Source organism: Trichoderma evansii, assembly GCF_050947405.1.
Source record: "Trichoderma evansii strain SZMC 28006 chromosome Unknown GGI43scaffold_9, whole genome shotgun sequence".
In the NCBI taxonomy this organism is placed as follows: Eukaryota; Fungi; Ascomycota; class Sordariomycetes; order Hypocreales; family Hypocreaceae; genus Trichoderma; species Trichoderma evansii.
The window spans coordinates 218,735-242,255 of NW_028145197.1; the positions used below are offsets into that span (position 1 = coordinate 218,735).

General features: G+C 47.5%; 8 protein-coding genes across 8 annotated transcripts; 4 read left to right on the forward strand and 4 right to left on the reverse strand.

Annotated features, from left to right (window-relative positions):
• Positions 1 to 376: 376 nt before the first annotated feature.
• GGI43DRAFT_368205 (ABC-2 type transporter-domain-containing protein) lies at positions 377 to 5,329 on the forward strand. The gene has a single exon (XM_083202500.1). It carries the CDS (start codon positions 711 to 713, stop codon positions 5,241 to 5,243), a length of 4,533 nt encoding a protein of 1,510 aa, XP_083060781.1. The 5' UTR covers positions 377 to 710; the 3' UTR covers positions 5,244 to 5,329.
• Positions 5,330 to 5,531: 202 nt separating this feature from the next.
• On the forward strand, positions 5,532 to 6,863 carry GGI43DRAFT_368218 (histidine phosphatase family protein). The gene is made up of 2 exons (XM_083202501.1): positions 5,532 to 6,542; positions 6,743 to 6,863. Exon 1 carries the CDS (start codon positions 5,711 to 5,713, stop codon positions 6,509 to 6,511), a length of 801 nt encoding a protein of 266 aa, XP_083060782.1. The 5' UTR covers positions 5,532 to 5,710; the 3' UTR covers positions 6,512 to 6,542; positions 6,743 to 6,863.
• Positions 6,551 to 9,924, reverse strand: GGI43DRAFT_368221 (uncharacterized protein). The gene has a single exon (XM_083202502.1). The coding sequence runs from the start codon at positions 9,230 to 9,232 to the stop codon at positions 7,016 to 7,018; it is 2,217 nt and encodes a 738-aa protein (XP_083060783.1). The 5' UTR covers positions 9,233 to 9,924; the 3' UTR covers positions 6,551 to 7,015.
• Positions 9,925 to 10,051: 127 nt separating this feature from the next.
• GGI43DRAFT_433851 (putative L-carnitine dehydratase) lies at positions 10,052 to 11,882 on the forward strand (the record flags this gene model as incomplete). Its single annotated transcript, XM_083209804.1, has 2 exons — positions 10,052 to 11,293; positions 11,346 to 11,882. 2 exons carry the CDS (start codon positions 10,052 to 10,054, stop codon positions 11,880 to 11,882), a joined length of 1,779 nt encoding a protein of 592 aa, XP_083060784.1.
• GGI43DRAFT_404030 (uncharacterized protein) lies at positions 11,868 to 13,141 on the reverse strand. The gene has a single exon (XM_083205873.1). The coding sequence runs from the start codon at positions 12,849 to 12,851 to the stop codon at positions 12,075 to 12,077; it is 777 nt and encodes a 258-aa protein (XP_083060785.1). The 5' UTR covers positions 12,852 to 13,141; the 3' UTR covers positions 11,868 to 12,074.
• Positions 13,142 to 15,233: 2,092 nt separating this feature from the next.
• On the forward strand, positions 15,234 to 15,787 carry GGI43DRAFT_383443 (uncharacterized protein; the record flags this gene model as incomplete). The annotated part of the gene is made up of 2 exons (XM_083203387.1): positions 15,234 to 15,293; positions 15,356 to 15,787. The coding sequence occupies 2 exons, from the start codon at positions 15,234 to 15,236 to the stop codon at positions 15,785 to 15,787; spliced, it is 492 nt and encodes a 163-aa protein (XP_083060786.1).
• A 443-nt stretch (positions 15,788 to 16,230) lies between these two features.
• Positions 16,231 to 18,054, reverse strand: GGI43DRAFT_422623 (cytochrome P450; the record flags this gene model as incomplete). The annotated part of the gene is made up of 5 exons (XM_083208135.1): positions 16,231 to 16,393; positions 16,463 to 16,629; positions 16,723 to 17,037; positions 17,095 to 17,892; positions 17,968 to 18,054. The coding sequence occupies 5 exons, from the start codon at positions 18,052 to 18,054 to the stop codon at positions 16,231 to 16,233; spliced, it is 1,530 nt and encodes a 509-aa protein (XP_083060787.1).
• A 2,972-nt stretch (positions 18,055 to 21,026) lies between these two features.
• Positions 21,027 to 23,053, reverse strand: GGI43DRAFT_368266 (tyrosine--tRNA ligase TYS1). The gene is made up of 5 exons (XM_083202503.1): positions 22,664 to 23,053; positions 22,104 to 22,600; positions 21,968 to 22,034; positions 21,668 to 21,906; positions 21,027 to 21,581 (listed from the first exon to the last, which is right to left on the reverse strand). The coding sequence occupies exons 1-5, from the start codon at positions 22,782 to 22,784 to the stop codon at positions 21,351 to 21,353; spliced, it is 1,155 nt and encodes a 384-aa protein (XP_083060788.1). The 5' UTR covers positions 22,785 to 23,053; the 3' UTR covers positions 21,027 to 21,350.
• Positions 23,054 to 23,521: the final 468 nt, after the last annotated feature.

The following is a 23,521-nucleotide window of genomic DNA, read 5'->3' on the forward strand; positions in this document are numbered from 1 at the left end:
TTATATTCAATTACTTCTTCTTTGATGCTATTTTCTTCGTGATCGCTTTCGCAACTTCCATGTGCAGAGCTGCTTATACCACTCTTACCAACCTTTTACTCAGCCATTTACACATTTATAAAATAAATAAAGTCAATGTCCGAGCACCGTATAATTGACCGCCCATACGCGGTAGGCTCGGACTCTGCCGCCCGATGGACGTCGTCATCACTTTGCTCAATCGGGGGCGTGAAAGCTGCCGATCGAATCCAACGGCAGATCCAATGAGCTCTGGGGAAACCCGCCGCCTAACTACAACAAGAGAGCTAGACGGGCGCGGCTTAAATTTTATCTTGGCTTGATCCTATTCACGCAATTGCTTGCTTGCCGTTCAATTGCCAACAATTCGCTGGTGGCGCTCCGCTAGTACCAAAGCCGGAAGTATGCACACAGTGTCTCCGTCAATAGAGCGCCCAAGCGGAAACTCTATCGTCATACACTCGCCATAACTCGGTGGAAGCGGACTCTTAAAGCCTTGGTCGGACTTTTCAAGTGTCCGAAAGAGATGGAGATAAAGGCAAGGCAAAATCCAGCTGAACCAAGTGAATTACCGGCGGACAAGTTGATGAAGTTGATGCGATATCTCGAGAGAAGCTCTTTGTTGAACACGGGAACATGTTGCATCACAGCCTGTCCTTTTATAAGTGCTTTTCTTTTATACCTAGTACATAATGAGTAAAAGTCCTAGTCCAGCCGATCTCAAGGAGCTTCAAGCCTCTTCGGATGAAACAAGCACTACTCTCCCCGATGAAAGTCGCCGAGGAGCCGATCATAAAGACCAAGATGCCTCGTCCTTGACCGGTGGAGAGATTTTGTCAAGCAGCAATGGCTCGTCAACAGCGAGCTTTCATGCGCCACCTGGTGCATCAAGCCGTCCTATAGATAGTCAAACACAAGGCACAGTCCAGGGTGAGGATGATATCTTTAAAGCGTTGTCTCGACGCCGAACAACCGGCACTACTGGTTCCAGTACAGTCGAAGGTGAGGAACCGGCAGAGATTGAACGGCTCATGTCGCGCATGTTTGGCCATGCCAGGCAAGAACATGGTCAAGAGGAGCGCATGCGACACAGCGGCGTAATCTTTCGTGACCTAACAGTCAAAGGCGTTGGACTTGGTGCGAGTCTTCAACCTACTGTGGGCAACATATTCTTAGGTCTTCCTAGGACCATAAGGAATCTCATCAAAGGAGGCCGCAAAGCTGCTCAAGCTAAACCACCAGTGAGAGAGCTGATCAGTCATTTCAATGGCTGTGTCCGACCCGGTGAGCTTCTGCTTGTTCTGGGGCGACCTGGCGCAGGATGCTCGACATTTCTCAAGGCCTTTTGTAACCAGCGATACGGCTTCAAAGCTGTAGAAGGAAACGTCACGTATGGTGGGACGTCTGCTAAAGATATTGCCAAGCACTTCCGCGGCGAGGTCATTTATAACCCTGAAGATGACTTGCATTACCCAACTCTAACGGTGAAGCGAACTCTATCATTTGCACTTCAGACGCGCACTCCTGGAAAAGAAGATCGTCTTGAGGGCGAAAGTCGTCAGTCATATGTCAAGGAATTCCTTCGCGTGGTGACGAAACTCTTCTGGATAGAACATACTCTGGGGACCAAAGTTGGCAACGAATTCATTCGGGGCGTTTCCGGCGGTGAGAGAAAGCGTGTCAGTATTGCGGAAGCTATGATTACTCGAGCTTCCGTACAAGGGTGGGACAACTCAAGTAAAGGTCTCGACGCAAGTACAGCACTTGAATATGTCAAGGCTATACGAGCCATGACAAACATGGGCAAGATTTCAACTTCCGTTTCATTGTATCAAGCGGGAGAATCGTTATATGAACTGGTGGACAAGGTTCTACTCATCGATGGCGGCAAGTGTCTATACTTTGGCCCAGCAGAAAAGGCAAAGCAGTATTTCCTCGATTTGGGATTTGACTGCCCTGATCGGTGGACGACAGCCGATTTCTTGACCTCTGTCAGTGACCAGCACGAACGAAGCATCCGTTCTGGATGGGAGAATCGTATTCCACGATCACCGGATGAATTCTTTGATGCCTACCGACAAAGTGACGTATGCAGAGAGAACCTTGCAGACATGGACAGCTTTGAGGAAGAAGTGCGTCGCAAGGCTGAAGAACGAGAGGCTGCTGCTGCACAGTCTAAGAAACAAGTGGAAAACAACTACACCTTGGCCTTTCACCAGCAAGTGATTGCTCTCACAAAGCGCCAATTTCTCATAATGATAGGCGACAAAACATCAATAGTAGGTAAATGGGGCGGCCTAATCTTTCAAGGTCTAATTGTAGGAAGTCTCTTCTTCTCTCTCCCGTCGACAACCCTGGGAGCGTTTCCTCGTGGAGGCGCAATTTTCTTCCTTCTCTTGTTTAATGCACTCCTCGCATTGAGCGAAATGACTGCAGCATTTTCCTCAAAGCCCATCATGCTCAAGCAAAAATCCTTTTCGTTCTATCGACCTGCTGCCTATGCCATTGCCCAGACTGTCATGGATGTGCCTCTTGTCCTCATTCAGATCATTTTGTTCAATACCCTTATATACTTCATGGCAGACCTTGCGCGAACGGCATCGCAATATTTCATTTGTACTCTTATCTTGTGGCAGGTCACCATGGTTACGTATGCCTTCTTCCGATGCTTGGCGGCCTGGTGTCCAACTCTTGATGAAGCAACGCGTTTCACGGGTGTTTCGCTGCAAATTCTAATTGTGTACACTGGATACTTGATTCCTCCCTCGTCCATGAGAGTATGGTTTTCCTGGCTTCGCCGCATCAATTGGATACAATACGGCTTTGAGTGCTTAATGGCAAATGAGTTTACGGGTCTACGACTCGTTTGTGTTAGTCCAAACCTGGTACCCCAAGGCCCTGGCACATCGCCTCAATTCCAGTCTTGTACTCTGGCAGGTAGCCAACCGGGACAGACAGTTGTTGAAGGCGCAGCTTACATAGAGACTGCCTTTCAGTACTCCCGATCGCATCTGTGGCGCAACTTTGGCATTCTCTGGGTCTTTTTCGCCTTCTTTGTTGCTTTGGCGTCGCTTGGCATGGAGCTCATGAAGCCAAACGCTGGCGGAGGGGCAATCACCATGTTCAAAAGAGGCCAAGTGCCCAAAGCTGTAGAAGCGTCTATAGAGACTGGCGGTAGGGGCCTGGATAAGAAGTTGGACGAAGAGTCTGGCGTGATTCCTCATATAACACCAGCCATGATTGAAGAAAAGGATCCTGAGAAGAGCGACCCAAGCGGCGATGGCCCGAAAATTGCCAAGAATGAGACTGTTTTCACATTTCGCAACATTAATTACACCATTCCGTATGAGAAGGGACACAGGGATCTGCTTCAAGATGTCCAAGGATACGTTCGGCCAGGAAGGCTTACAGCGCTCATGGGAGCATCAGGGGCGGGAAAGACGACGTTGCTCAATGCCTTGGCACAGCGCATACGCTTCGGAACCATAAGTGGCGAGTTTCTCGTCGACGGCCGGCCTCTGCCCAAATCTTTCCAAAGAGCCACGGGGTTTGCTGAGCAGATGGACATTCATGAGCGCACTGCAACCGTGCGGGAAGCTCTGCAGTTTTCTGCCCTTCTAAGACAGCCAAAGGAAGTTTCTAAAAAGGAGAAGCTCGCGTACTGCGAGACAATCATTGATCTTCTTGAGATGAGAGACATTGCCGGCGCAACTATTGGAAGGGTTGGCCAGGGCCTCAACCAGGAACAGCGCAAGAGGCTGACTATTGGCGTTGAGCTGGCGTCCAAGCCAGAGCTGCTCATGTTCCTCGACGAGCCAACGTCTGGTCTTGATTCTGGAGCTGCCTTCAATATTGTGCGTTTCCTGCGAAAGCTGGCTGATGCTGGCCAGGCAGTCCTATGCACTATTCACCAGCCATCAGCCGTGCTCTTTGAACACTTTGATGAGTTGCTGCTGTTGAAATCTGGAGGAAGAGTCGTCTATCATGGTCCTCTAGGGCAGGACAGCCAAACGCTAATCAAGTATTTTGAATCAAATGGCGCTACCAAGTGTCCTCCCAATGCCAATCCCGCAGAGTACATGCTGGAGGCCATTGGCGCAGGAGATCCTAACTATCAAGGCCAGGACTGGGCCGACGTATGGGCGTCATCGTCAAATCATGAAGAACGCTCCAAAGAAATCCAGAACATGATAGACACACGGCAGGGAGTCGAGCCTTCAAAGAGCCTCAAAGACGACCGCGAATATGCCGCGCCGCTGTCACTGCAGACGACCCTAGTGGTCAAGCGAGCATTCGTCTCGTACTGGCGATCGCCCAACTACATCGTGGGCAAATTCATGCTGCATATCCTGACGGGATTGTTCAACTGCTTCACGTTCTGGCGCCTCGGCTACTCCACCATTGCGTACCAGAGCCGGCTCTTCTCCATCTTCATGACGCTGACCATCTCGCCGCCCCTGATCCAGCAGCTGCAGCCCGTGTTCATCGAGTCACGCAACCTGTTCCAATCCCGCGAGAACAGCGCCAAGATTTATTCGTGGGTTGCCTGGGTCACTTCCGCCGTGCTTGTCGAGATTCCATATGGCATCGTAGCCGGCTCCATCTACTTTAACTGCTGGTGGTGGGGAATCTTTGGCACGCGTGTGTCGGGCTTCACGTCAGGTTTTGCTTATCTCCTGGTCATCGTGTTCGAGCTGTACTACATCAGCTTCGGCCAGGCCATCGCCTCGTTTGCGCCGAATGAGCTGATGGCCAGTTTACTTGTGCCCGTCTTCTTCCTCTTCGTCGTCAGTTTCTGCGGTGTTGTCGTGCCTCCAGCCCAGCTGCCAACCTTTTGGCGCAGCTGGATGTACTGGCTCAGCCCCTTTCACTACCTCATGGAGCCATTCCTCGGAGCCGCAATCCACAATCATCCTGTTCAGTGCAGCAGCACCGAGTTTGCTCGGTTCAACGCTCCACCTGGCGAGACATGTGAAAGCTATACGGGTCCGTTTATCAGCCAGAATGGTGGTTACGTCCAGACGGCAGCCGATGGTCTTTGCGAATTCTGCCAGTATGCCACGGGTGATCAATTTGGCAAGGGATTCAGCGTGTATTATAGCCATATTTGGAGAGACTTTGGCATCTTTTGCGGCTTCATCTTTTTTAATTTTGGGATTGTGTACTTTTGCACGTTTTTGAAGTTTAAGGGCAGAAATCCCTTCAAGCGCTATCATGGCAACTAAGGGCTGAAGACAGTAGTAAAAAAAAAAAAAAGCTAGACACTTCTTAACTGTACAGATAAATAGAAGCTCCTCTCATTCTTGTGAACAACAACTAGACATGTTCATCTCAAACACATCTTATTCATTACAGGGTGGGATTATCTCTGCTAGCTGCTCGCTATATCGGGGTTGGCGGGGTACTAAGCTGCGCCCCCATACCGCATATCTTGGTGAATATGCACATAGGCAGGGCGCACCCCCACCATGTATGCCCTAATTGAAAGCCCCAATCCCGTACTATGAAAGGAAAACTTTTCGCCCTCCTCTCTCTCTTCCAAACCATCCTCCTCCGTGCTCTCCTCCTCAAGCACTCTCTCCTGGGCCTTCCCACATGGCACTCGCAGCCCCGTCTTCGCCTCCATGACGCGGAGCTGGTTGCTCCAACGCTGCTCGCTCCAACGCTGCTCGTTGCTTGTGTGCGCTCAAAGATGCTCCTCTACCTGATCCGCCATGGCGAGACGGTCGACAACGTTGCTGGCATCTACGCCGGATCGCGGGACTCGGGATTGACCTCGCACGGTGTGCTGCAGATTCGACGGCTGGCCACGCACCTCGCTGAAAGGCAGGATTCGACGCTCAAGTTCATCTACTCGTCCGACCTCCAGCGCGCCGTGAAGACGGCCGAGGCGATTGCGACGGAGCAGAGGCGTGTCAGCTCGCGAGACATTCCCGTCGTCGAGTTCCCCGAGCTTCGCGAAAAGGACTTTGGCAGCGATGAAGGCCTGAAGTTTGGCGACTCACGAGGCCGTGCGCCGGATTCTGAGACGGCCGAGTCGATGAAGGCGAGGGTCGATGCATTCATCGACCAGCGCCTGCTCCCTCTTCTGAGCTCCCAGCAAGATGAGACCTTGTCGGCCTGCGCCATCGTTTCCCACGGCATCATCCTCGGCGTCCTCTACCGTGAGCTCTGCTCCCGCGTCAGCCGAGGCGGCATCACTGTCGACCCCAATCCCAGTGCCGCCAGCTCGCTCATATCCCCTCCTTTCTGGGATAACACCGGCTTCCTCGAATGCACTGTTTCTACGAATGGTGCAGGCGCAGACGAGGACAAGTCGCTGCCGCTGAAGTTGCATGTCCAGCGCGTCAATTGCACCGTCCACCTCAAGGACTTGAAAAAGACTAGAGGAGGCATTGGCAGCGCTGCGTATGATGAAAAGCAGCGCACCTTGAATTCCTTTTTTGTGCCGGGGACGAAGAAGCGAAAAAGTCACGATATGAGTGCCGGCTAAACGACTCTTGCCTGGCATTCTACATTAAAAGGTATGGGCAATTTTTTTTTTTTTTTTTTTTTTTGCTTTGCTTTTTAATGATGATACAACAAATAACTCACAGACCTGTTCTGAACACACAATGTGGAAAATATTTTGTCCAACCGCTGTCTGACATTTACTCTTACAATTCTTTTTTGTTTGCACACATGCTGTCCATGTTCATTGCTAACTGGGACAATCAGACTCTAGATACCCACCTTATGAATACGATATAGATGGAAAATAAAACGTGATACCCTTTTTATTATTATAACTATCAAATTTTCTTGCCTTGTATTATGACAGTTGCCTCGTAGACATTATACTCCCCTCAGTAGTATACGTTCCACTCATTCCCAGACTTTGTAAAGTAGCTGCATCTATCCTATACGTTTATTCTATATTCATAACATTTGCCTGAGATTGCTCTCTTCTTTTCCATTTAACATGAAGAGATAAAAAAAAAAAATGCTGATTCATTCATCATATATCCGTACTCATCTCGTCCTTTCCTGTAAACACTTTGTGAATCCTCCTGCTCACAGCCTGTCCCACAGTCCTGTCCGAAACAGCTCCATCTTTGTTTGCGCTCTTTCGTACGCTTTCTAATCTCAGAGGTCCTCCCTGCTCAAGCCCCATTACAAGCTTGCTCACGGTGTCAAACTCTGAGACGATGCCATAAGCTATCGGAGCCGTGACACGCGCAATCTCTTGTAGCATCCGAACGTATGTATCGCGAGCATCATCACCCGTGCGGACTTGTCCATTCTCCATGCAGAAACCCGCCGAGGAAGTCAATTTTTCGCGCAGTTTCTTGTACGGAATGGTTGATATGTGCTGAGTGAAGGCGACAATCCACTGCGCAGTCTCAAGCGGTGCAGCGGTGTGGTGAATCAACACATCGTGCTCGACTTGCAGCTGCAGCATTGCGTCTTCGATGATGCTTTCTGAAATGTACTCTTCGGCGGTAGCCTCGTTACGGCGTCTGCGGGAGGAGGTCGAAGCAGCTTCCGGAGCCGTAGCTTGATCCTGTGCACGAACTCCAGCTGCGAATCTGCGGTTTCGGAGGTTGCGGTTCTTTCTCATCCAGGGCATTATCCCTTCGAGAATATATATGAGCTCGTGGCCGGGGAAGTGTCTTTTTGTCTCAGAGACGCTAGAATCCAGAGTTTCGCTGACAGCCATTCCAACAAACTCTTCTGCCGTGAGAAGAACCAAGGCGTGCTTCTCGGGGATGATTCGCCGTGGGATAGGTTCCCAGCGCCCCATCTCTTCGTCAAATCGACTTGTAACCTTTCTCCGCCACTTGAAAGCATTGGCGATGGGACTATCCCAGGCAACGTGTTCTACACTTAGTCCGTCTAACATGGTTCCCAGCTGAACTTTTAGCCCCTCGGTCACACTTGATGGTATGACGAGGATCATTTCAGGCGTCGAGACTTTCTTGTCTGTGCGAACCTTGTTGACCTCGGCCAATGCAGCAGCACGCTCTTTTTCCAAAGCTTTGGCTTCTTTAAGCTGTTCTTTCTCTAGTCGCTTTCGCTCCTTTTCGGCAGCTTTGGCAGCAGCTTGGGCATCTTTATCACGCGCCCTCTGTTCTGCCGTCTTTGCTGTAACTGTAGCTGTTGATCTGGGCCTGTTACTTCTTGAAGAAATTATATCGCTTTGAGAGCGACGGATGGGAGAGCGAGGGCGGGGTCTGACACGAGACAGATTGAAGTCGGCAATGTCTGGAAACTCATCTTCGGAGGTGTCTGCCGAATCTGAGTCGATACTAATGACAGCCGGCCTGGTAGTCCTTGATTCGACGTGAGTTTTCTTCTGAGGCGGCGCTTGCGGGGCTTCTTCTGGAGCTGAGCTTGAAATGGGATCCCAATGCTTGCGTTTGCGAGAATGCTCCACCACCTCGACAGAGACTGCTCTGCGGGGGGTGGGAATTTTGGTGGGTTGATGCAGATTGAGATCCTGAGAGCTAACAAATGGATCCGAGAATTCATCTACGTCCAGTATCGTATGTAAGGCTGTGGGTTGCTCTCTTGGTTTGTGTGGTTCGCGTGGAGGTGGAAGTGGAGGAAGTGGTGAGCTTGCAAAAGCATCGGCAAATTCGTCGATTATGATCGTTGTACATTTTTCTGGCTTCTCTTGCCTCTCTGGCCTCTCTGGCCTCTCTGGCCTCTCTGGCCGCTGCTTTGCATTGGTAATAGGCGCCAGGGGTGGAGAGCTGGCAAAAGGATCAGAGCTCAGAGAGATTTGTAGAGGAGCCTGCGCTGTCTGCTTCGTTACATGAGGCCGTGCGGCTGCAGCACCTGTGACGGAATGGCTGATGGCATTTTGCTGAGGTTTCGGGGTATCTGGATCTATGGAGCTTGTGAATTCAATAGGATCAAACTCTAGATGGTTTGTCCTGTTGGATGTGGTGCTGAGAAAGGGAGGCTGAGCAGCTCGAGGCGGGTCTGCAGCTGGTCGAGGCGGTGGTGATATCGATGTGCGCAGTCGCCTGGTGTTTCCCTCGCTTTGGCCCAGCAGTTCATCGTCAAGTATATCGAAATCTGATGAAATAAAGAGCTCTGGTGAAGGAGGCCGCCTGTCATTATTCCGCCCTTCATCAGTAACAGTGGAAGGTGCCGCTGTTTCTGTCGGGAGATTTAGTGGCGGTAGAGGCGGACTTGATGAGACGAGATCAATCACATGGGGAGCCATGGCTGCGGGCTTGAGAACTCAACCAGACAGTTTGATGATTCCAGTGACAGTCAATCAAGGCCGAAGCCAGCGAAGCTGCCATGCCATGCCGTATCTTCTCGGCTTGCAGCTAGCACAGCAAAAGTTCTCTATTACGTGCGTAATTCGCTTTCTGCGCTCGGATCGCGAGCTTGGGCTGGAGACGCGATGCCAACTTCGCGCAGAATCGCCAAATCACGTGATGCGTATTTTGACAATATTATGTCACCAACCCTGGTATCAACCCATTCTGACAGTTGATGTTGAAGCTCTCGGAATATCATTCTTTTTTCAGTTATAATCGTTGCCACGATTAGAAATGCGGCGATTAGTCCGATGATTGTGCTGCTTCGAAATGCGTGATGTAATGTCTAGTTTCACGGCTCTTCAGCGCCAATAAGCTCGAGTTGTTCCACAGCTCGTAAATCCGCCCGGCCCTACGAAGCAGATCTTGTTTCCCACTCGGGTTTCAGCGCCTTCTTATAGCTTTAGCGCCCATGGAGCTGCGCTGAACCGCAACTATTTTCAGGCCATTCCGGGGGGGAGTCCGCCGCTGCGGACTCCACCCCGAGTTGATCCCAGAGGAGCAGTTGCTGAACGTGGCAATCGCCCAACTGTTACAGCAATGACGACGATGAAAATGAATTTAATAGAAAATTATATATAAGGGATCGGTTTGCCATTGTGTGAAAAATGTATTTTATGAAATTTGACCCTGAATAAATTGAATAACTTGGCTGAATGCATCGTAATTCGTCACTCTTTCGCCTCGCTGGTACATACAAACGCAGCTAATCCACCATGGGCTCAGTAACTTACACCAACGGCAACGTTGCTGCCGATGCATATTCTGTTCCTTTGGCTGCAAGCAAAGTATATGAAGAAGGCATCATCTCAAATCCTCTCATAGCCAAAGATCTCCCGTCAGAGGTAAAGGACCAGAAGACCAAAATTACCTTTACCGGATCCAAGAGTCCATCTCTGCCCGTCAACTGGAGACTTGCAGAAGCTGTATCTTCTCTCAAGGCACTGGAAGCAGCTTTGGTGGACGTAATACTCCAGCGCCGTCACGTTTTAGAGCCTCATCAGATCACCATCAATACTGATCATGCGAGCCTGTTTATCTTTTCTACTCTCCTCTGGACTATCGATCCTGGTGAGGGAGGCGAAAACATCAGCCCCAATAGCCTCCGTGAAGCAAACAAGAATCTCTTCAAATATTTTCCCAACTGCGACAAGCACCGCATGAATGCTTCTACGTATCGGAATCTGGCCACAAACATTTACAAATGCGCAGACGGCCGCTACTTCCAATCTCATGGGTCTCTCAACCCGACGCCTACGCTTCTCAATGTTGGTCTTCCGGCAGAGGCAGACGCAGATAAAGACACAAATATCTATGAGGATGTTGTAAAGTCGCTTATTGAAGCTTTTGGCAAGATTGACAGTGAAGCCTTGCAACGGGTCACTGATGAGACGCGGCAAGCAGGCACCATCTGCTACACCACAGAGGAATTCTTGAACTCGGAGCACGGAAAAGCCAATGCACATGTTGGGCTTTGGGAGATTCGTGAGACTACAAACAATTTGCAGCGCCCATGCTGGTGGGAAACTCCTGCATCTCAATCGGGCATATCTCGACCTCTTGCTGGCATTAAAGTTGTCGACCTCACTCGCATCATTGCTGGCCCGAGCATCACCAGAAGCCTAGCTGAACTGGGAGCCAGCGTAATGCGTTGCACAGCACCCCACTTACCTGACGTAGTCGCTCTTCAAGCGGATCTGAACTGGGGGAAATGGAACTGCAGTATCGATCTCCGAGAAGAGAGTGATCGAGAGAAACTGAGGTTGCTCATCAAGGAAGCCGATGTGGTTGTGCAAGGATATCGTCCTGGTGTTCTTGACAAATATGGCTTTGGCGAAGAAGACATAATTAAAATGACTGAGAAGCGATCCAAGGGCATAGTATATGTGCGAGAAAACTCGTACGGCTGGCATGGCCCATGGAAAGATCGAAGCGGATGGCAGCAGGTCGCTGATGCGGTTAGTTTATGACGCACTCTTCCCATAAGAAGAAGTCTAACATTTCTTTTAGAACACTGGCCTTGGTTACTCCTTTGGACGAGCCATGGGTAATGACGAGCCCGTCACTCCCATATTCCCGCACAGCGATTACTGTAGCGGTGTTGCTGGTTCTTGTGCAGTTCTCCTCGCACTACTGCGTCGCGCCGATAAGGGCGGCTCATATAGCATTGATCTCTCGCTCAATTACTACAGCACATGGCTTATTCAATCCGTGGGAACATATTCTCCCGAGGTTTTTGACAAAATCTGGGCTGAACACGGCCGACCCGTCTACCGCCACTGGCACAATAACGGCGTCTCAGCGCCTGAAACATTGAAGAGACTCAAGAGTGGCCCAGCGAGTGAGAGGATACTTCGTCCAGAATTCTTTGAAGATCGACACTCGCCGAGCGTTCTTGGGGAAAAGGCGTTTCGCGCAGTGAAAGGAGTTGCGGATTGGGGCGGTGTTGTTGACTTGCGATATAATGTTGGAACACGAGGCAATGGGGTAGACGCAGCGAGATGGCCAGACGACCTGACGCAAGAGGTGGTGCAAGAATTGGTTTGAATTGGTATTGGATAGAGTATAGATATAAGGAAATATGATATATATGGTAGATCACGAATTATATCTAGCAATGAAAGAGTCATTACGAGCATATTGCTAAAAAAAAAAAGGTATTAACAACATTGATCCCAACCTCTGTAAAGTGAACAAAGGTAAAATGGATGCCTTAAGGAAATCATTAAGCAATTCTCCTCAAGAACTATGAATCCTCACACGCATAACAATTCCCCATCCAGTTCTAGTCTCCCAGATCCCAAACTCATTCTCTTTTCTAAATGTGACTTCCTCTGCTCTTGTAGTCATCGTCACTCTTTCGACATGTCTCTCTTCCTTCGAAGCAACATATTGCGGTACGTTTTCAGACCTTTTGAACAACCCTCGGAGGCCAGACCCTTTGCTGCTGCGATCCTTGGAGGCTTGTATATCTGTCGAAGAAGGGGCAGGACGCTGTGGCTGTAAGTGCTTGGCAAGTCGACGCGCCGTACTTTCGCTTTCCCACCACAGTTCATCATCACTACTACCAGTGCTCTTTTCAGACGGCCACTGTTTCTTCTCGTCATTGCCATCTTTCTTTTTGGCCTCGCAAACCCGAATCAGCGTCCTATATTCGCCATCCCGCTTATCGTCCTCATCGTTGAACTTCCAGCCATTGCTGACCGCTGCGTCGGGGACTATAGTTGCCTCTGCCAGTCTAGGTGTTGGATGAATCTCAGAAATGGATGCTATGAATTCTTCCACATAGGGGAAGATGATGGATAAAACGTAGCTGTCGCGATCGTCTGTGACTGAGGCTCGGTAGGCCTGCGAAGCGGAGATTTGGGTTCGAAGATTGGCTACTTGCGACGAAAAGAGTGATGAATAGGATTGAGGGTCTGGATGCTGGGCTGGAGTGGTATTGGATGTATTTGCGCTTGCAGAGTATGGAGGCGGAAGATCGCCATCCTGTTCAAGATAGGTACCGTTGTCCATGATGAACAAGTAAAAGAACGTGCTTATTAGATGCAGGTCGAGATTGCTACGCTATTGATCAAATGCGAGATTATGCGAGATTTATTTGCTATTCGAACAAAACAGCCCTGCTTCTGGGGCTGAGAGTCGCTCAGGTGAGGCAATTAGCGCTGGCGGGATTTGCCTTTTCAAGAAATCCGCCTTGAAATAAATCGTTGGCTAACGTCGCTGCAATCCTGCATCGCCTCGAGCCATTTTCCCTTGTACGAAGACACCATCCATGCAATCAGCCTAACGAGGCGTAGCGTGGCTACTGCGAAGAGAGAGAAATCGCACTGTAGGACACTTATTGAACACGAATATTAATACCAGTACACGAATAAGTGTTCCTTTTTATGTTTCAGCATTTTAGGGGATTTATAAGGTTCTCATTAAAAGTGTATGATCCGTTTCATGCTCTAGATACTTGCAAATACATCACGCTTGTATGTGTGTATTAAGCGAAACCAGGTGCCCACAGAAGCGAGGAGTAAGTTTATCACATCTAAGCCACATCGACCCAAAACTTGGCCTCTAGAAATTTAATGTTAAAATCCGATCTTGATCTACCAAACCAGCTGCAGCATAATCATATCTTTCTTTTGGGGATATTTTACAGTGTAGAGTTGGTAAGCCTCTATGCGCTCGGCGTTGCTTGATCGGGTAATAGTCAGCCATGTGTTGGTAGTACAAGTGCTTAATTTACATGTCATTGATATTTTCGCCCTCATATCGGAGAGCTTAAAATGTAGGTCACCTGAGCTTCATCATCAGTCCCTCAGATTTGCCCTCTTTGCAGACGTATGCGCGCTATTATAGGCATGATCCATAAATCTTTTGGCGTAGTTCACCCTAGTCTGAGCGTGCCAACCAGCATCTGGAATGGAAGTGCCGTACTCTGGACCAGCCCATCATTTCTGCTCATTATGCTACAGGAATATCTCTATCATAGGGTTTTCTAACTATGAATAGAGAGAATTTTTGACTGCTTTCTCGGTTATTCTGTAGCATCATCTATACGTAACAAACGTAAATCGTATATAGAGACGACACTAGCAAATACAATTAGACCACTCCTCTTAATGACTACGTTTTGGGTATTTTGTGTAACCATAGTTATTGCTCATCGTAGTAAGTTTCTCTGGATAAGGTTTTATCCAATTCAATTACTTCCGATCTTAGAGCTCTGGAACGAGACACATACTTCATAGAAAATGATTTGTTTGAGAAGAAATGCAGCTTGCAAGCTACGTGCTTGCAATATCAGTCTATCTTTTAGTTTTAAGGAATGGGAAATCTAAATACCGGATTGTTATAAATTTTCACGTTCAATATCTGTAATCTTTCTATTCGTCTTTTCGTTTCAAGAAAAAAAGCGAAATTTGTGTAAAACATGGTATAATTAAACATCAGATATCATCTGAAATAAATCTGTTAAGAATGGGTTGGCCCTTTGTCACATGTTAATTAATTATTACTTTAGGAGGCTCTATTTTATTCATACAGAATGTTTTGGAATAATAACTACAGGGTATACATTTATTTCGCCTATGAGCCAGCTGATGTCACACCAAGGCCAATGAGTCGAGCTAGAGTGATACTGTCTGAGACAGAACACTGCATATCAAGAGTCTACCATGCGTGAGATAACACATGTTTGGATCCCCCTATAAATAGCAAAGCTGAAGATATATTACGTTTAGATGTAATTTGTTGTATCTAGCGCTGGAAATGGTAATATTTCCTGATACTCAAGCTCTCCCCAAAATAAGAACCTGTCCATAATTTTTATAGTGTTTTTCCCACCGTCTATTAGCCATATGGTTTTTGATATTCAGAAGTTTGTAAGCGCGGTAGAATTGAAGAATTCCAGAGTGTTAACCAACTTGCCGGGTCCAAGCTTGGAATGTACATGTAACCACTCAGCGTGGCAAAGGGAGAGTGTATTCAGGAGTCTCACGTGGGAAAGATTTTTCAGATTACTCCTACGATCAGAGTCAAAGTATTATTGGATTAGCCCTCTGTGTATCAGATAATTTATGGAATTGGCATTGCTGCACTCCGCTCTTATTAGTAAAGTACCCACAAATCGGAGCTAATTGTCTGAGATACGATCGACATGCATTTGCCAGCAGACGGAAATAGCTTACCGCGAAATTCATCGCCAAATTAGTCATTTGTATTCCTAACTGAAGAAATGACCGACGATGAATTGCATTTTTGCGTGCGATGCAAAGTATAAAAAGCGTCTATGCCGCTCATCTCTTCTCATACTCATCTAGATATCAGCCAGCACTTCATCTTCATTCTATACACAACAATTCTACAGTCACTTCCATCACAAAAGCAATCACTTTCGTCAAAATGAAGACTAGTGCTATCATTCTCTCTCTCCTTGCGGCCACTGGCTTTGCAATTCCCATGGTAAGCCTTCCATGTCAAAAAATACATCTTCTACCTTAGAGATCATGCTAATACCCCTCGAGGAGCAAGCTCAGCAAGCCAAGGATGCTCAGATGATGGATCACGGCGAGATGATGCAGCGAGTTCAAATGGCCACTAATGGCTTATTTGATCCCCCTCGCAACGGCAATGGAAACATCATCGGCGACATCTTTGATATCGCTTCTTGCATCCTCGGCAGCTTTGTTGGCAGCCGCACCTGTCGTCAACCAACCAGCACTATCGTTAATGTTACCGGTGATGACCGCCACAATGACAATAGCAACAACAACTCGAGCGTCAGCACGAGCGCCTCTTACCAGTACACCTACTCCACCGACAGCGATGGCAACTATCGCATCCAGATCAACCCCGGCGGCAACAAGTCCACTTGCAACTATACTGTATCCAAGGATGATGCTGGTGCTTTGGCCAACACCATCAATCAGCTTGCCACCAAGTGCCTCAGCAAATAACAGGCCTTGAAAATATGACACTCTTATTCCGTGTCAATGGTGATGACAGATTCTTTGCTTCAGTGGAACGTTTTTAGATAGTCAATTAAATTGAGCTTATTTCTCAGAGATCATTTTTCTTCATGTAGAGATCATAATGTGATGCCCATTATCCAACATCTATCTTAGTAGTCACTGCCATAAATTCCCCTACTATAATGCCATGTAGCGCTCATTAATCACGCAAAATTGTTTCTCATAGAAAAATAGGCGCCCACAAACAACCACTGTACAGTCCCCAGCTAGTTTGCTGTTGGCATTATTTCCATATCTCTCTCATCAGCTGCCAATTTTATTTCATCAAGCAATTATCCATGAAATACAATTTCAATTTCCTAGGTAGATGCAAACGCAATAAAGCTATTAAAATAAATTCGGACTACGGTTATTCCCTCAGCACATCTTTACTCCACCTTACGAGGAGTCAGGTAGACATTCACCTCGCCCTTTTCCCACAGCGTAAAAGACTTGCCTCTTTTATCCCAGCCTTCGGTGCCCTCAGCTAGCTTAATATCGTACTCAAACACCACGCGAGCCAAGATAAGACGCATTTCGGAATAGGCAAGGCTTTTGTCACATGTTAGCATAATGACATCCAGCATATATGACCGTGCCTCTCCACAGTGAGTCACTTACTTTTTGCCGATACAATTGCGAGGTCCTGCGGAAAATGGTTGAAACACATCTCGCTTGTCGTTTTTGAATCTAGGGTCACCCAGCCAGCGCTCCGGAATAAATTCTTCAACCTGCGCCCAGTAGTTTGGGTTGTGGTACATCGGCCATTGCCAAACGTCAACATGAGCCTGACAATACGGTCAGAGTTTTTCTCCAGAGATGTAAAATAGACAAAATAGACAAAATAGACAAATAGGTAAAAAAAAAAAAAAAAGACGTACGTGTTCTGGGACAAATTCACCCGCAATCATACCACCTCCCTTGGCAGTAATTCGTGGCAGACCCCCAGGAACAGGAGGGAAAACGCGCATGGACTCGTCTAGTACTGCAAGCATATATGGTAGATGTTGTACGCTGGTAATGGTGATATCTTGTGGGCTTTTAAAATTTGACCGCACTTCTTGGGCAAGCTTGGCTTGGGCTTCTGGATGTAGACCGAGGAAATAGGCTGCTGCGGATAACGCCGTGGCTGTAGTTTCTGAGCCCGCAATAATGAGGATAACAGCGTTCGATGTGAGTTCCTCGAAAGAGAGGGCCTAGGGATAATAATTTAGCCTTCGTTGCCTTACTTTGTAGCACTCACTTATACTTACTGATACATTGCGCTTGGCTGTCATAGAAGTAATAAAGTCGGGGCGATTTGAGCCGCTATCGAGACGCTTCTGGACCTTCATAGCAGATAACCGGAAATTTTCAGCGTATCTGCCAGAAACGTCGCTGGGCAAGGCAAACTTGTTCAAGAAGTTGTTGATGGATTTTGAAAACTGAAAGTATCTTATCGTTGCCATATAAACGAGGTTCTTGACAGATTGAAAGATGAGCTCAACCCAAGGGTGATAGTTGGAATTTTGGAGGCAGTCGAATGACTCGCCAAAAGATAAATCGCCAATGATATCGAATGTTGTAAAGTTGAACCAACGGACCATGTCAATTTTCTGGGTTCCATTGCCACAATCTCGTCGCAGGCGATCCATCAGTTGGTCGACGTATCCGGTAATTATGGGCTCCTGCTCCAGCATTGCCTGATGAGAGAATCCATGAGCCAAGCTCCTTCGATAACGCGAATGATCCTCGCGATTCGCCCCAATAATGTTATGGATATGTGGCATATGGCGTATTTGATCTTTGCCGTGCTCAGGCTGTCCAGGCTTGCGGTGGCCACGAATGTCGTTGATGGCGTCTGGGTGGTTGATTAAAAGAAAATTGGGTGCCACACGAACGATGGGGCCATATTTAAGATGTAAGTCTAGTACTTTAAAGTGGCCATCGCCGCAGGTCAAGATGCGAGAGTACGGGATGAATGACATGGCTGCAAATTTGGGGCCAGGAAACCTGCGAAGTGGGTGAAAATAGAGATTGTAGATGCACCTCCAGACAGTGTAGCCAAATCCCTAGAGCATCCCTGTGAGACAATGGACAAGACTCGCTACATTTGGATGGCTAATGATGTGGTTATGCTAACTTACCAACACCAGAGCAGCGAGTGGGAGACCCCAAGCCAGCTGTTTTGGGGAGATGGCACTGAAACCGCCATGATCGATGAGAATACCCATCGCAGAATGCTCTCGATATTACACTCTCCTCATAAATAGACTTGATCTACAGTAAGAAGAGGGGTAATGGAAGTAACAACGGGTTCATATGTTGGTTTCTTGAGCGGTCGCCAGCTTTTATATGTTATGGAGCAGAATGTTACATCGTGTCGTCACGCCTGTCGTTGGCCGATCACTGAGAGACATGAAATGAGCAATCATTTCATCACTCATCGGCCCAAACAAAGGATTATCCGATCTATCACCCGGAAGACAGTCTTCCGCGCTCGGATCCCTGAGCTTGATTTCACCTTTTCTCTGAGATCTTGGCAGATTATGCAGTGTCATGCCCCTCGGAAGCTGAATCAGTGATGATCAAGATCCCCGAAAGAGGAAAAATTATCGAGGTTCCTTTGATCCGTGGAATCTCCTCGGGATTTGAGCTATAATGGCATATTCTCTATTCAAAAAAAGCAACATCAAACCCCCTTTGTGCTCCATGTAATGCAACCCCTTCATGACACAGATGGGCAGGCTTGCGCTGATGCTGATGCGGAGCAGGAGAGGCAAATGGGGCTCATGCAGCGGCCTAATGTGCCGCAAGCTGCAGCAGTTTAATAAACAAGGGTTTTATCGAATCATAATTGTAATTGCGGAGTTCTAGTTAGTGATACCCCAGACATATCTGTTATGTCCGCAAACTTGAGTTGCCTGTGTGACACTGCTGCTCCATACTGAAAGGAGATTGGTGCGGCGGACTCGGAGAATAGTACAACTGCCGATAGTAGAAATAAGTTACAAAGCACAAGTATATAGTTACAGGGATCAAAGACGGATACCTAAGCGATGCGCGTATTTTAGAGCCATCTCGGCGATGCCACGTCCTACCAATGGGGATATATCTCCTATGTAACTACTTCGTCTTCTAGTTGTCCACTTACTGTAGAGATTCATCGAGAGCTTGGGGATTATTCGCGAGTTTCTTCATCTCGTTGATTACTCTAGCACAGATATAAGTACTGGGCTAAAGCAGCCTAAACGCGCAGTAGCATTGCTCCAAGAACGGCGAACTATTCCCGTGGATACATGTTACCCCCTTGCATTGCATTGATTATGGTGGAGGTGACAGTCAAATACTACCAATCAGGCTCTTTGAGATTCAAAATCCTGGATTCTCCACATAAAAACAAAAACGTCCATAGCCGAGGCTTCTGATTCAAGTAGACACGGAAAGAAGAGAAAAATTGATGCTGTTTAATATGCTCTTCCATCCCTATATCCCTATCGCATTTCAATTAGTAAAATATACTACTTGTCGCCGCAGGATCTGGGTGCTTTAAGAAGATGAAATTGGTAACTGGGGTCAATGAGAACCCTTGACTCGATCGCAAAACTGGGGCGGAAATCTGTATTCCGATAACAGGGTGCGGAAAACTGGGGTGGGGAACCACCATTGTCTGCATTGGTGATATACAGCATGGGTGCAGCATATACACGTACACAGCAGTGTGTGCCGCGAATAGGAAAGTGAGATATGACGCTGAGAGACAAATCTTGAGGTCATCAAGGCACTTATGTATTAGTACTACAATCATCTAAGAAGTACGAAGAGAGTTATGCTAAAAATAGGTCTGCATAAGAAGAGAATAAATTGCATACAAGCAAGCATCCAATAATCAGTCCCCTATTCTACCAGCGGACACCTAATTCTCCACGAGCCAGCTGAGGAGACAAAGACGATCTCCGTTTCCCCCCAATTTGATTTCGTTTCAAAGTATCCGGCAGACGACACGTTTCTTCCCAAGTTGAGTCCCTTCCGATACGACGACCCCTTGGCCCATCTCCTGAAGAGTGTCCAGCTGGCCCTGACATAGTTCCCCCTTCTGAATGCATTTGGAATATTTCTCACGGCAGTCCTCCATCTTTTCCAAGGTGCACTCTTCCATCTCGTGTTTGCACTTGTTGCCTTCCCGGACGCACTTCCCCAGCTTGTCGTTGCGTTTGATTTCCCAAAAGTACTGGGCTTGGGCACATACTGCGACGCAGCCCCAGCATTTGGAAGCGTCTTGGAAGCACATCGCGGGACAGGTTTTGTTGCAGTATTTCTAACCGTAATCCGTAAGCCACAGTGTCTGTATGTTGTACGATCCAATAGAAGAAGTGGAAAAAGTATACATGTTGGGGGCCACATGATGCCTCCAAGGTGGTAAATTCTATTTCTGTGCCACCATTTACCAATTAATCTCCTACATCCGATCTTGGATAGAAACAATGCAAGCTTACATTCACCCTGACTTAATCTCCTTGTTCTATTGTAGGAAGCTCCCACAGGAGGCGCCAACCAACGCAAGTTCCGATATAAGGTAGAAGAAATGGAAGAGGTGGAAGAGATAGAGAATTTATAAGAAGTATGTATACCTTGAGAGTATTTCTATCGCATGGTATAAAGCGAGACATGTCCGTTACCGTTTCGTTTGTAGAACTCGCGTCCATTATATTCAAATCGGGCGCCGGCAAAGCGATTATAAGGCCGATTTGTGCGGCAACGAGAAGATAAGTTGGATGCATTGCGACGTATTTGTTTCCTCTAGATGGTTGATATGATCGGTTATATCTGCTTATTAGACGCTCAGGAGCCGTAGGGGGGATATAATATCGGAGAAAAGAGACAGGGAATCGAGGGGTGATATATGTATATATAGACACTCTTATATATGGAGACATGTACACTTATTCACGAAACCTTGAATTTGTAGTTTATATAGGTATCTATAGAGAAAGCTAAATATCCGCGTAGTATAGGTGAAAGTTATAAGCTTTGACATTCTATACGAAGACGGCTGCATATTAGACGCCGCTTGGCACATATGAGTCAGCTGTAGAGTTTACAATATACAACGAAATAGAGCAATAAAATTATGCTTTAGCCATATGGTCAAAGTTCTGAAACAGGAGAACTAAATTTCAGATGAGGCGATGACTATAACAAACATAGGTAGCATTTGTTAACCTGGCCATTACTGAAGAAATATAAACCAAGAGTCTATACATACAAATGTAATGTACACACCTGCATCCAGGTTCTCTCACGATGACTTGGTGGCAAAAAATAAATGACAGGTATTCAGGCTCATGTATTCGTAACTGCATGTACTCCGTATATATCCAGTAGTATTCTAGAGTATTCTTCTTGCGCCCTGCTCCTCTATGCCGTGATGCGGAGGCTGTCAAAGCTGCCGCTTCCCCCTCCCGATTTTTTGTTGCAAATGCCAATCATCCCATATTTACATTGTCCCGTTGTTCCTTTTTCTTTTACTTTAAACCTCGTCGACTGCCGCCTTCAAGTCCTTAACGTCAATATTCTCAACTACCTTTCCAGGGTGGCGGGTACCCTTGTCCTTGACCTTCTTCTCCTTCTTCGCGGGAGGAGGGTAGGCCTTGATGGCAATCTCCTGCCATTCTTTTGATGCTGAGAATTCGGCGTTGATCGGGGCCAGGAGCTCATTTAATGATTTTGTGACTGCCGCCTTCAGCAGCTGGGGTGATAGCTGGATATAGATGGTAAGCATTTGGGCATCATATATAGAGGGCAACAAGCCAGTAAAATTGGCAAAAAAAAAAAAAAAAAACATACCACGTCGTTTCTGTAGTCCTCGTGCATCTGCTGGATAGTTGAGTAAACCAAGGGCTCCAGGCCGTCTCTCTCACGCTCAACGACAAACTTTCGCTCTCCCTTCAAGGCCGCTGCCGGTAGAAGGACGTATTCGACGAAAGCCAAGACACCGTTTTCCTCAACAACCTTGGGAGTGGCCACAGCCTTGCGAATCTTCTTGGAGACAGCGTCGGGGGAATCCAGCAGATCGATTTTGCTGTCTATATATCATGAGTCGGCTTAAATTCTTTGCACAGATGTGTAGAATGGAATAGTTCTTACCATCGTCACTGGAGCTCATCTTGGCGCCCTTGAGGCCGGGCACCATGGGGTTCATAAGATGGGCACGCTAAAACAAATGTGTTAGCCAAGTGGTGATACAATGATGCAGGAGTGGCAGTCCGGGGGTTGTTGTTACCTCCTTGTATCCGAGCTTGGGGAGCCATTCCTTGGCAGCAATGAAGAGTTTGCGCTGGTCAAGACCTCCGAACTGCGCATCGACGTCCAGGTACTGCTCGTCCAGGACCTGGAGAATGGGGTAGAGCAGACCAGACAGAGGCGCATTGTCGGTCTGCTTGACAACCTCGGCACCGGCTCTCTTAGCATCGTGCTCCGAGATGACAGACGTCAGTTTGTAGATGTCCATGATGTACTCGGGGGTCTTCTGGTACGAGCTGCCCTGGACGAACTTGAGCTTCTCGGTGGACACGCCGACGGCCTTGAAGATGGCGGTGATGACGTAGCGGTAGTATTCGACTCGGAGCTCGACCAGCTCGATAGGCGCCTTCAGGTTGTCGAGGAAGCCGTGGATATCGGCAAGCAGGATGGTGACATGGCAGCCGGCAGCCAAGTACTGGGCGATTTTGATGGCAGGGACGAAGTAGCCGCAGTGAGGTCGACCGGTTGTAGCGGTGCCTAGTCATTGTTAGTGTTTTGTTGGTTTGTGTATGAGCCATGTCACCATCATCATCGACATACCCCAGTAGATCTTGGGATGCCGACCCTCGGCCAGGATTTTCTCGATGATCTCGGGGTTGAGGATCTCAGTCAGGTTCTCGCTGATGAGCGCGAACTTCTCTTTAGCGTCTGCGGCCGCCATGGTGCTTCGCTGGTGGTATCAATCACAAAAAATTGTCAAAGTCTCTCTGGTGCTGGATGCGATGCGATATCGACGGGGTGCGCTGCGATTTGAATCCGATACGATGGAGAGTCAATAATTAGTGGCTTGACTGGACTTTTTTCGGCTTATCAATGCTAGTGGCGCTAGGCGCTGCCGAAGGGCGGTACCAGGCATATGTACTCTGCAGCGCCCACTGTCTTGTAGCACGCAAAAGTCGTAGCCAGGGCCTGAGGGATCGCTTACGTGAGGCTGACAGCGGAACAACAATCTTCCATGCCTGGAAGCTGCAAATGCAACTGTGATTCTTTATGACTCAGAGTTGATTGATTCGGCGATTTATCGGACTTGGAGGGGCAAGATGCAGAGATGCCTGTGCTGGTACCTGTAAGAAGCTAAACACTGTCAGTCTCAACTCATACTATGGACTCTAATCAGTAGTAGAGCTCATTATTTAGGTATCTCTCTTGTATAACATTCTGTAAAGGTTTTCAAGATTATCATATAAACAGCTTGCATTGATATAGTAGTAAAGCTTGCATATAAAGAAGGCTCTTTTATAGCAAGTAGCTTTTACCCTATAATACAAATGAAAAGAAATACTTACCTATTATATAATTGACTCTTGGAAAAGTAGATTTTATATAGATTTTTATAGGTGATATATACTTGATAATTCAGTAGTTATTATAAAGTACATGTAATTTAAACGGCTTTAA